The sequence below is a fragment of the Gallus gallus genome, chromosome 2 (genome assembly GCF_016699485.2).
Source record: "Gallus gallus isolate bGalGal1 chromosome 2, bGalGal1.mat.broiler.GRCg7b, whole genome shotgun sequence".
Classification (NCBI taxonomy): domain Eukaryota; kingdom Metazoa; phylum Chordata; class Aves; order Galliformes; family Phasianidae; genus Gallus; species Gallus gallus.
Window position 1 is genome coordinate 53,850,619 of NC_052533.1, and position 12,983 is coordinate 53,863,601.

Below are 12,983 nucleotides of genomic sequence, written 5' to 3' on the forward strand. Positions count from 1 at the left end.
TAGCTGTGGACATTCCTGTTCATTGCAGGGGAGTTGGACTAGATGGCCTTTTGAGGTCCCTTCTGACTCTTAAGGATTCTGTGATTCTATGAAAGGCTTTTAAAAGCATTTTCCCTATCCCAAAATCAACACTACTGACAAAATGGCAAATGATTGCAACCCTTCACTTAGCTCCCTCGAGCTGTACAGTTACTGCAGCATCTAGTTGCTGTGTCTGACTATATGAAAAAATTTTGATGACAGGTTGAATTGTTGAAATTGTTCTGTGGTTTAACTTGACAAGCAGCTAAACAACACAGTCTTTCGCTCCCCTGCCTCCCAGTGGGATGGGATGGAGGGGGGGAAGAATTGGAAAAATAAAGTAGAATTTATAGGTTGAGATTAAAACTATTACTAAGACAGAAGAGGAACAGATAAATAACAGAGAAATAACAGTAACAAACTTTTTATATATGTGTAATTACTGTCTCTCTCTCTCTCTCTCTATATATAAAACAAGCAGTGCACTGAACAGTTACTCACCACTTGCTGACTGATGTCCATCCAGTCCTTGAGCCGTGGCAGATTCACCCAGCCAGTTCCCCTCAGTTTTATAGCTTTTTTTCACATAATGTCATATAGTATGGGATATACCTTTGGCCAGTTTTGGTCAGCTGGTTCTGTCTTCTCCCAGCTCCTTATGCCCCTGCAGCCCCCTCACTGGCAGGACAGTACAAGAAGCTGAAAAACTGAAACCATCCCTGTACTGCACTGCTCAGCAACAACAAAAACATTAATGTTGTATCAATGTAGTTTTTCTCCTACAGCCAAAACGTGTTAACAAACACAATGAAGAAAATCAACTCTGTCCCAGCTGAACCAGAACAGATTGTCTTAGAAAAGCCTCTGAAGTGTTTTTGGTTTTGTGCTAATGAAACTTACTGTTTTCATGTTAGTAGGGTAACAAAATTACCTTCTCTATTAACAACGGTTCTTATTGAAGGTACCTTCTTTGTTTTATTTTTGTTTTTGTTGAAGAGGAAGTGAAAAGTCATAAGGGATCAGATAATAGTGAAAGATATTTTTCTTTCATATTTATTTAGATAATATCTATCTGTTTACTTTTTCTTTAAATTGTATCTAAGTATGTTCGATGTATTTCTGAACTAGTTTGTTTAGTTTTGCTGATGTGATAACGTAAATCTTTACTTCTCTATTTACAGCCAGTGCTGATTTCCCATACAATGGTCAAGCTATTGGAGATGGAGTTAATAGAAACTCTGCAATTATTGGAGGTAGGGAAAATGTCTACTTTCCTAAGAGATTTTGCAGCACAACTGTGAGGCTCAGTTGCAGTTGGTGACATATTCAATCTACTTTCTAAGAACCAACTTTAGGAGAATTACACCAAAGTAGAAGTTTGTATAATTCTGTTCAGATAATTTGTTCTAGTGAAATGAGCTTGTTTTCACTTAGTTTATCCCCTCATATTCAGTTTTAACCACATCATAACATTCATATTTTTAATTCACATAACAAGCATGCTTGTGAGTAACTACTCTTGAATACTTACTTGTGGTAATAGAGTAATTTGTTTATGTTAAATGGCAAGGACGCTTTTCCAGTTATGTCAGATTCAACATGAATCTGTGGCAAAAACCATTAGTTACACTCCTGACAGAAATAATTCATAACCTTGAATTGTTTTTTAGGGGCCAGGTTCTGCTACAACTTAAATGCCTGGGAGTGCCATTCAGTGTGATAGGTTCTCAGGTGATGTGAAATAATGCCAGAACTTGGATCTTAAATTATCATCAAATTGAAGACTTTCAGCCAAGCTATCTCCATCTATAAGGATCATGAATAAATTTATGCATACCTACAGTTTGCTCTACCCCATCCCTCTATACTGAAGTGTTACAACAGAACTCTCTGGAGACAGCTTTGGTAGTGCAACAAATTAAAACATAAAAATGTTTTAAAGATCATCCTAATATCTTTTAGTCAGTTCTAGATGCATATAAGATGACATATTGGTTGTAAGAGATATTTTGTCTTGTAGAGCAACACTGAGTATAGTAATATGTGCAGTTGAATGGAATTTCTGTTTCTTTTCCCTGTCCCTGACAAAGGACTGTTTCCATAACCAGGTTTAGGTCAGTTGCTTTAGTTTTGATTTGTTACATTATTCTTCATTTTTATTTTATGCTTTTATTACTACTTATAACTTTTACTTCATTACTTTTACTTTGATACCCAACTATACAGTGAGGATAGTATTGCATTCCTCAGAAAATTCAGACCATGCCTGAGCAATCTGACTGCCCAACGCATCATTTAACATAAGTGACATAAAATAATTCTGTCTGATTACAAATTTTTTTTTAACTGACAAATTTTGTAATTTCTTCATCCTGGATGATACTCTAGTGTCCTCTATCTCTGAATAGCTGCCTAGCCAACAACATATCACCATTTCATCCCCCCATTTTAGGAACACAGCATCCTCTGCCTAAAGGTCAATGAAGCTCACCTCTGTTACTAGGTATTAATATGAAAGATAAACTATGGGATGAAAGTCACTAGCAGACTCCCCTCATTTGTTATAACATAAATTTCAGAGAAGTGGAAACCAAGCAACTGTGATGATATTCAGCTGCCCATGTAGCTGCGAACCTTTCTTTGTATCAGAATCTGTGGATGTTCTCCCCCATAGTGACGTCTTCTTTCCTCCTCTGCTCAGGCATCATCGCTGTGGTGATCTTCACCATCCTCTGCACTTTGGTGTTCCTGATCCGCTACATGTTTCGCCACAAGGGAACCTACCATACCAATGAGGCCAAAGGAGCAGAGTCAGCTGAAAGTGCCGATGCTGCCATCATGAACAATGACCCCAACTTTACAGAAACCATTGACGAGAGCAAGAAGGAATGGCTTATCTAAACCCATAGGGAGGGAGCCTGGGATGGGATACAAGCTGGGCTAGGTTGGGACTGGAATGACTCTTGCAGTGGGGAGAGAACATTCTGCATTGGACGCTTGAGCACACATATGGTAAAAAGATCAGCACAACTAGAGGAGCAAGTGACAGGAAAAATCACTGAGACTGGAAGAGAAAAATATCACAAGCATTTAAGAAAAATACTTTTAAACATTTACTTACAGTGAATTGCCCTTCTGTATTCAAACAACTGTAACAACAGTTTCACAGCTTCAGCATTGGTTAAAATTTTCAGTAATAACTATCTTTTTCTGTGTGTGTTTAGAGGTTTTCTAAAGAATAAGAAACGGCTTTTTTTTTTTTTAAAAACATTTGTTAAAAGCTGTTTAAAATGGAGGTAGTTCAGTTCTGAGAACAAGTGGCAGAACTTTGTTCTGATATTGCATTTTTTCATATCTGGCCACTTCCCCACAGGCTGCTATCAGCCCTGCACCTTCACTGTATCATGCTTAATTTTGGTCATGTTTAAACAGGTGTTCAGAGTTGGGGGCAGAACTGAGGTTTGAGGAAGAATGCTTAGTGCAACTAAACCTTGCCAGTTTTTCAAAATGTCATCGGCTCTTGTCAATCCTGGCAGGATTCATCTTTTTTTGACACAGATACTTCGTTGATTCTGTACAATTCTCATCAGCAATGTAAAAATACTATGATTATTCCTTCTACTACTGCTACTACTACTGCTACTTCTACCAGAGAGGATGATCATAAAGGACAGCAAACTTATTTTTTATTATTTTTGTGAACTCTGAGGGAGGGAGATGCTGTGCAAGTCTATAGACCTGTTCTTGTGTCTTTGGCTAGGGCACTGGTGACCCAAGGCACGTGCCAGTCTAAATTCAGCTCTGCCAGTGTGTATATCCTGGACTTAGGCATGATCACTGTAGTAGGAAATTATAGCCAAACTTCATTTGCTTCTGTTTCTTTTGTATAGGCTGTGACGGAAATATTAACTAGTACAGTTCTAGTCAATGTATTTAAACTCATGGACTTCACATAATACTTTTTACAGCTTTGGCATAACAATTCATACTTAAAATCCTTTTTTTTTTATCTTTTTTTTTTAATTGCCTCCCAAAGAAAGCCTCTACTGACAGCATTTTCACAGGCAGAAAAATGAAGCAACAAAAAAGTGAAAGCTCTGCCTTGAGAGCATGTGAAAAACAAACAGTGGTAGAAAAGACATGCAGATTCAATACACAGATTTACCTGAACTATTACTTATCTAAGACATTTTTAAGAATGCCAAGGAGAGTTCAAAGTGCATCATTTTACCCCATGTCCCCTCTTAGAGTAGGGAAGTTGCAGATCCCACCTGAGAAGCAGGCCAGTAGTTGCAGAAAGGCAAGGGGGCTGCCTGAAGACCTTGTAACCTTTGATGGCAACAAAGAAGCTGTAGCTTGTTCTGTGCAGATATGCATGGTTCTCCAGGTATGGCTTTACAGAAATTTAGGGCCTTAGTGGGCAGTTTTTGCAGTAGAATGGAACGAGGGAGTGAATGTATTGAAGAACATTTCCTGTGTGCTAACAGAACAGAAGCAACACCAACAATTTCCTTTTAAAAGTATTTATGCTTGTGACAGTCTCAGATTTGCTTTATCTTTTAATATTGCTGGGTTTAGTATGTGAAGATTTAATCCATTTTTCTTTATAAGAAGGATTTATTTTTCAAATCCAAATCTGAAATCTACTACACTGACCAGTGCTGGCGTCTCTAATTTCCTTATCTTTTCGATTGTATTTTTATTATTATAGATAATGTTTTAAAAATTTAATTTTAAAAAATCACAGAGAGGGAGGAAAATATTTGAGTCTTACCTGACAAGAAGTTTGTAAGCACAATTTGATAGCTATACAGGGATAGATAGTTTGAGTTAAGGATGGTAGTATAAAGTCATCTGGTGGATTCATTGAACATGTATCAGACCAAATCAAATCCATTGATTTCTTCCTGCTCATGGATTTGGAATTAGCATACAAAAAGTTTCAAACAAGATTTACTGTTTCTCAGGTAATATTATGTGGCAGAGGTATTCAGGTAAACATGAAAGCTACCTCTGTCATTCTTGTGCTCTACAGTCTTTTGCCTTGCCTCTAATATCAGCATCTCCCTCTCTTGTGCTTAATTAAATAGATGAGTCCCTGATCATGTTTACTTGTGGACATAAGATAAATCTCTAACCCTTTGGAGAATATCAGCCTGGGATGACTCTAGCCTGCACCACTGACTATTCAGCAAAATACTTTGGCTGTTCCATGTTGCAATTTCAGATGACTTTCTGTGATTGAAATGATGTTCACTTTTCTATATGATATTCTATATTTGATTTTAATTGTACTTTAGTCCACTCTGAAAAACATCCTTGCCTACAACTTCACGTTATCAAGAGAGTGAATACAGCATCATTTGCATAGACTGGAATTTAGTTTGCAGAAGAAAATTACTAATCTGAACTTAATGTCTGTGACGGGGATTGGACTCGTATACTGAGAAGCTGGAATCCTCTGATGCTAGAGGACAAAGTAGCCAAATGCCTTAGCATGGTGCTAGAAGGGAAAGGTGGCTTAGTCTGTGTGCCTGAGTCCTTGGCCAAGCTAGGAACACTTGTTGAATTGTGGTAATGGGGTCCGTGGCATCTATTCACCAACGTTCCAAAAGATTTCCAGTTTCTCTCTCACAATCCTGTAAGCAAGAATTTCTGGAAAACAATCTTTGACTATCGCACATGCAATAGTTGTAAATTCATGTCTTAAATTTGGAAAGACAGGATTTACATTTCCTAAATTAAGTTGCATGCATCTTCATCTTTCCATTGGATACCATGTTTCTCATAAGTAAAGCTCATTAATGCTGTATTAAAATGTTGATGGTCTAATTTCCAGATACAGTTGCTTTCATAACTTTAGAAATTTTCTGAATTAATTATTAGAATCCTGCCTCTTATAGTGGATCTTAGACATGAAATTTTAGACTATCATCCGTTCTCTGGGTAGTCTTTTCATGACTAGGTGAATTCCTTTCTGTCTGTCTTCCATTTAATTTCTGAAAATGTAATAAGCTTAATAATAGGCACAGGCCTACTTTCTGAGCAGGCTCAGAAGTGTAGCTTGCATATTTTTGCTAACACCATACTATTTTGAGAATTTCTTCCCCCATGGGCATGTTATTGGCAACAACATGCATAGTTTACTTCACCCATTTTTATTTGTGCCAATATTGTTTGACAGGTGCTATCTAAATGCTTGTAATGGAAAAATCTGATGGAGAGTAGAATGGACCCTGCTTTTATAAGAACCTGTGCAACTCCCACCCCCACTAAATTAAGCTGCCTCATATCACCTGCTTTTAGCTGCTTCACCTATTTGAGCTGCATAGGAAAATGTTGCTTCTTGCACTGACTGAACCACCAAAGCATCCCAGTTGTGTTTCTGAAAGGCTTGTTCTGATTTCCTTGAAATCAGTGGCAAAACTGCCAACAGCACTGGGGAGTGCAAGACTGGGCTGAAGACCAGAATCCTCTGCATTAGCAGCTTTTGGGTCCTCATTCACAACACACAGACCACAGGGAAGCAATTCGTGGAGCTCCAAGGAGCCAAAATGGCAAAAAACTAATCAGCTCAGCTTTGAGGGGAAATTCACAGTCTAATTTGTTGGTTTTGAATCGAATCTTTCACATACTGCTTATTCCATGTTTACTAATTGAAGATTCAGATGTGTTACATAGGAATATACATCTTTAATTGGTACTGAAACAATTCTACACTGTATTTTTCTTGTCTTAAACCTTACCTTTACCTTTTATATTTCCTGTAGCAGTTAACACTTCAAACATAATAGTATTTTAGTATCGTGCTCTAGCTAGCATGATGTATGTCAAAGGATGGTTATCATAAATATTTTACTAAGATTGCCATTGTGGTGGTGTATATGTACAAGTTTATTGTAGTGATAAGAATTTGTTCAAAAGAGTCTAGTAAATAATTATGTTTTATTTAAAACTATGTCCTTTAATGGCAGATGCATCTAATTTCCAGGGTATCTGTTGGAATGGGAAGCTATCTCAGTTTGAAAAGCAATAGCTTTTAACATGTTTCTCCCGTGAACCATGTCCCTTTCTAACAAACATGGTAACTGAAAGGTTATCATCTTTGAACAGCAGGATCTGTATTTTGTTGATCAGATTTTATTGCCTATCATAGAAATTAAACAAATCTAAAAGCAACAGCATGTTATTTAGAATGAAAGAAGAACAACATATATGTACACTTAATATCTTAATTATCTTAATATCTCTTCTGTGAATGTCTTTCCTTTTAACTGAAGTTCTATTAGAGATCAGGTTGCTAAAAAAAAAAAAAAAAAAAAAAAAAAAAGCAAGCAATTCTAAGTAGTTTTAATTAACCTGAAAGCTTTTTCATTGTTATCATTGTCTGTAATTTTTTCCTTCTCTAGTACCAGGAAATGCATTTGAAAAAGGATACAAGTTGGAGAGGCCTCATAAAAAAGACTCTAAGTACATGGAAAAAAATATAAAATAAAAAAGAACTTCACAGCACAATTATCTGTAAAGAGAGAGGGTACGGAAACCAGGGATGAATTATTAAAATCTGTGTACATTCCTTGTGTATCAGGCAGCTCTGACTGTGTGTTACAGATGAGAATTCTGAGCAGGGTAAATCTATCCATTGAAGTGCACTGAGTCTGAGCACAGAGTTTTGATGGAATCAGAATGACTGAGCTTTTCCTATTTCTGATTCTTTTGATAGCAGCACGCAGGCTAGTGCCACTTCTGCTAATGTTTGTTGCAAATTCAGTGGCATTGCCAGCTTCACAAGAGTTACATACTAAAAATGGCTGGGAGTGGTTTGCCTCCCTGTCCTACCATAACTGTCCTTTCCTCTATGAATGTGAGCCTTTTACTGAATTCATCAAGAAAAATGTGCATCTAGTTCAACAGATTTGCATGTTTTTTTTTAATAAACTACCTTATCAGGCTTTAATTTTTTTTTTTTTTTTTTATGTGCAGCATTTTATAAAAGTGCTACATTTAGTGCATTTGAATAAGAATATTCCAGGCAAAGAAGCAGAGGATGCAACAACGTCCAGAATCAGAGGCTGGGACTGTCCTAACCTGTTTCTTTTTCTGCAGTGTGAATTGCCTTAACCCCACTCTAAAGCCCTGGTCCTAACCAGGACCTGCTTTGTGGGATGTATAATTGTGGCAAGGTCCAGTTATGCCTTGTGACCATGTTTTGACTGTTCATTTGTACTGCTCTTGAAACCTCTAGAAGGGGATAGAGTCACACATTCTTAAAGAACATCTGTCATTTGTATGGAAAGGTCCTAGAGGAAAAAGAAGGGAGCGAACGTTTAAGTTTAAAGCCATTCTGATACTTGTACACTGTGACACTGAACAATTTTTTTCTTATTGTCACCATGTGTGCTTCAGTGAGGCTAAAACCATATGGGCCTGAAACACGGCTATTTTGGTTGTGAAGTCCAAAGCTCTGGAGCAATTGTTGCCTGTACAACATTAAAATATGATGAATTAAAAAGTTATATACCAAATTTCTTCAAATCCCTAAGCCCACAGTACTAGCAGAATGCTTCATTCTTGAAATTAAATGCAATTTTGGAGACAGACTTTACCCTACTGTATTTCATATGGTACTTCAAGTGACAGCTGACCTGGGCCTAGTTACCAAAAAGCACTTAACAATCTCTAACATTTGTAAATTAAGCTCTGACTTTCACATAGAAGCAGACTTCTGGAAGCGCTATGCTCAAAATCCTGATTAGGGCCACCACTTAAGAACCAGGAAGAGAAGTGGCAGATAAGGTTTTTTTGTTGTTGTTTGTTTGTTTGTTTTAAATCAATTTGTGTTAAAAAGTAAAAGAAGAAAGGAAAAAATTTCAGTAGATTACTGCACATGTAATTGTTTCTTTTGACTACTTTTCCATTTTCCAAACATGATATAGGAAAAGTTAAGTTATTTTTCCATATGGTATAATAAAGCACAACCAGAACTGCTTGTATGAAGAAGAAGTTCAGATTAGAATACTCTGCAAATATTCTTAAACCAAGTAACAAAGTTAGTTATGTCCTTTCTGTGATACAGCAGCTTCTAATAATGGCTGTGTATGCTTCCACTGCTTCCACTGTTTTCTTCGGTTTTTGTTTTTTTTTGTGTGTGTGTTTTTTTGGAAGAAACATCTGGATATGAGACCCTTGAGTCAGCAATAAAGCAATAACTTTAGGTAAACCAAGTCAGGCTGAAGCAGGCTATACAGAGGAAATTCCCAGCCTAACAGCTCTCTCAGATATAATCTTGGCTTAGGCTAGCAACTGGGTGAGTCAAGTTTGTGTACTTTTTTTTTTTTTTCAAGCCATGTGCATGTATGTAAGGTAAATAAAGTTGGTTAGTAAAGACAAGTTTACCTAAACTGTACATCTTACAGTTAATGTCTTACTGGAACAAACTGACCTTGGCACAGCCAATAAACATGCACAAGCTAGCCCCAAACCCATTACTGTTTTGTCTTAAAGGTCTGTTTTAGTTACATGTTTAAAAATAAAGGTATGGTTTGCCTTCATAAAGTATGGACTTTATTGGAAGGACTGGACACTGTGTCATCAGGTAGCTGTAGACTGCTTTTGTTACAATGTAAGGGCCACCTGCAGAGCTTTCTTGTGTAACTTGCACTAACACCACCTTTAGTCCTGAAACTGCATGAACTGCAACAGGGCCATGGAACAAAGAGAAATCCCCTTTGATGCACATCCTGAAACACAGAGTGTTACGCTTTTGTTTCTGCTAGTATGTAGGAGTAAGATCTCAGTATACATGCAGCATCTCCGTGTTTCCTAAGTTCTTATCCACCACTGCAAGGTCAGCATGGAAAGAACTTGGCTAACAGTTCTTGTTTGTTTCCATCTCTTCCTCTGCTTCAGAAATGATTCTTCTCACTGATAAATTCATCACCTTTTCCTGTCAGAATATGTAGTTCCTTCACAGCAACACTCACCTCCCAAAATGTGGCTGTTTTGTTGGGAAGTTGTATAACACTGAATGCCTGTCATGTGCTATATTTGCAGCTGGTTTTATCTGCTTATAGTACTTAGTGATTGAAAGTAGTATTTTTTGCCAGCTGCAGCACTCTTTTATAACTTGTTTGTATGTGTTCCAAAATGATGGCACTATCTGGCAAAGAGTGTCTAAAAACAATGCACCTGCACCTCATTCCACTGAGCATTCCCTTTTTGTTGTTTTTCATATTTTTCCCATTATATAAATGCTAAAGTAAATGAGTAGCAAAATACATTTTAAGGAAGATACAAAAATGTACAAAAAGCCACAGGATGTCAGAATGAACTCTCAGCTTTCTCTTTCCTTTCTGCTTTTGCTATGTCTTGCACATATACAAAGCCAGTGTATCCTCCAAAGGAGTACGCACAGTGACATTAAGAAACCATTGCTTCTGGTGTTTTCAGTTACATGGGGGTTCTAAAAGTCATCTCAAAAGAGGCAACAAATTACTATCCTTAAAAATTTTATTATTAGCATATCTAAGAAACAACACCTGTTGTTAAAGAATCTTATTTTCACTGGACCAGCATATCATGGGGGGGGAGGGGGGGGGGGAGGGAAATACCTGCTTCATGCATTTGGAGTTTCTGAGATACTGTACTTAACTCCATTGTCACTCCTACGTTGTGTCAAATCTGTTGAAACCTCACCTAATTAAGATATGGGATCAAAGTCATGTTTAAATAAAGATTATGGTATCACTTAATTCCTGTTAAGTTACTGAAGCACAAAGAACTGGCTTTCCACAAATCCACACAGTACATCCCTCTCCTGTTTTGTTAAGGAGTATCTTTCATTCTGCTCTACTCTTCAGTAGCTCAAGACCCATCTGCAGGCTGTGCAGGTGTGATACAAAATATCTTCAGTCCTAGTGACCCCTTCTGTGCATTGAGCTGCCAAAGCCCGTGTAGTTCCTCTGATACAAAACCGTAGTTTGGCATGATATTCCTGAAAGGCTTCAGCTCCTTGATGCTGCTACCCCATCTGACTAATGCTAATTAACAGAAGTCTACTGGCAATTATCTGTACTGACCTACATGTGGAATTTAGCCCTAACAGTGCTTAATTTCATGGGGATTAAACAGATTCTTGCTGCTACAGAGTGCTTGGGATGTGCTCAGTGTGAAGTTTCTTACTGACATATATAAATACAGATATAGAAATAAATAGATATTTTTATGGAGATGTTTTATAAGTGGCCTTTACTTTGTGCATGGTAATTATTGCCAAATTCTAATTATTTAGGAGCTAGAGAATGGCTGGTTCTGCAGCAAGTGGGTGGGGATTTGGTTTTAATTTTTATTACTCAGCTATAATTTGCATGGTTTGGTTTGGTTTTTGTCTCAGTATCTTTTTTTTTTTTTCCTTGTTGATTTTCTGGCAGGGACACATTGGGCTCAAGCAGGAACTTTTCTTTAAGTCTTTGAGAGACAGATTTAAGCCATCTGTGCCATGTAACACGACAGAAGCACCTGCTTTGCACAGCCCATGTTGTTGATCAACAACTGAGGACCTTAGTATACAATGTCTTTTAGCAATCTATTCAGCTGTTCACACTTTGTTGAGGTACTGCTATTTCTCTAGCTTTGCTCAACGAGATAGTAAGCTACTAATCACTGGCCTACAGATATAGCCTCTCAGGCAGGAAAGGGGCCCAGCCAAGACAAGGACATGAATAAGGATTCTGAATTACATTCATAAACATAACAGTAACAAAACATTGCCAAAATTGCTACTGAGGCAGGCTACTTTACTTCCTCTTTTCTCTTACTCTTTTTTTTTTTTTTTTTTTTTTTTTTTTAATATCCTCAGTATGCCATGTGTACAAGCCTGCTCTCAGTAACCTGAGCTCCTTTTTAGAGATAGAAATGTGGTTGTGCTTTCCTATCTCACCCCTACTGCTGTAAGGCAGTCTGTACCCAGGACAGAACCAGGGTCATCAGCTATCAGAAAAGCTAAGCCAGTCTCCCACACATTCCTTCCAAATCAGCAGGCTGAGAGTTGGTCCTAAGTTTGTGTGCTTACAAAGCTGGCCCAGGTTTCTGGTGGGTAAACCAAGATGGTGTCCATCTACAGTTTGTCTAGTCAACAGCTTTCTTTCTTGAGCACAACTTTTCCATGGGAAGAGAAAGCATAATCAGGATATGACAGTTACCCTATTTAAACAAAAACTTGTATATTAAAACAAATCCTAATCTGAAAGTATACTGTATCTGAGATTCCTCTGTTATAGACATTTAGTCTACAGATTTATGACTACATTTGCTATGTTATGCTTGAATAAACATATAATTCATTGAAATACACAAGACTGATAAAAATAATATGATCTCTTTAAAGAAAATAAACTGTTTGTAAATTTATCAAGAGTATAATCTGTTAGGCCTTATTTGAAGTATGTACTGTGGTTTGGTAAAAGTACAACATTAAAAGAGCCTTGCCAGATGAGGACTGCTTTTTTGAGTGTGTGCATGTATGGATGCTTTTGAATATTTAAATCTTGATCTTTTTTTTCCTTAAAAAAAGGCTTTATTATGCAGTGTGCTCTTCAAATTTCTGTGGCTCCAGGGATGGGACTGGCCAGTCTGTTTTTATGAATCACCTGGATAATCTCACAGTTGGAGCACATTAGGAGACCACCAGGGGATCAGCCATGCTCTGACCAACCAACTTCAGGTCCAATCCCAGCAGGAGGTACTTCTCTCTTTGGAAAATTACCGTCCCCCTAAGCAATAGGTTTGTGGCGCTGAAAACTGAGTGGGGAGTTGAGGGAGGATCCGCCTAGGAGGTGAGGCGGTCATCCCCATACCTTGAGACTGACTGCCTCTGCAGGAAAGACAGGAGGATAATTGTGGTGGGTGATTCCCCTCTCAAGGGAACAGAGGATCCCATACACAGACACAGACCCAATCCAACC

At 37.7% G+C, this 12,983-nt stretch overlaps 1 protein-coding gene across 3 annotated transcripts in view; it reads left to right on the top strand.

Moving 5' to 3' along the window:
- The window catches only part of CNTNAP2 (contactin associated protein 2), a 909,905-nt gene extending 897,391 nt beyond the window's left edge, over positions 1-12,514 (top strand). For all 3 annotated transcript variants that reach the window (XM_025147595.3, XM_025147596.3, XM_046929174.1), the window contains 2 exons: positions 1,203-1,274; positions 2,723-12,514. In XM_025147595.3, the coding sequence (XP_025003363.2) occupies positions 1,203-1,274; positions 2,723-2,922 (272 nt within the window). In that variant the 3' untranslated portion in view covers positions 2,923-12,514. The remainder of the gene's footprint in view (positions 1-1,202; positions 1,275-2,722) is intronic.
- The last annotated feature ends 469 nt before the right edge of the window (positions 12,515-12,983 follow it).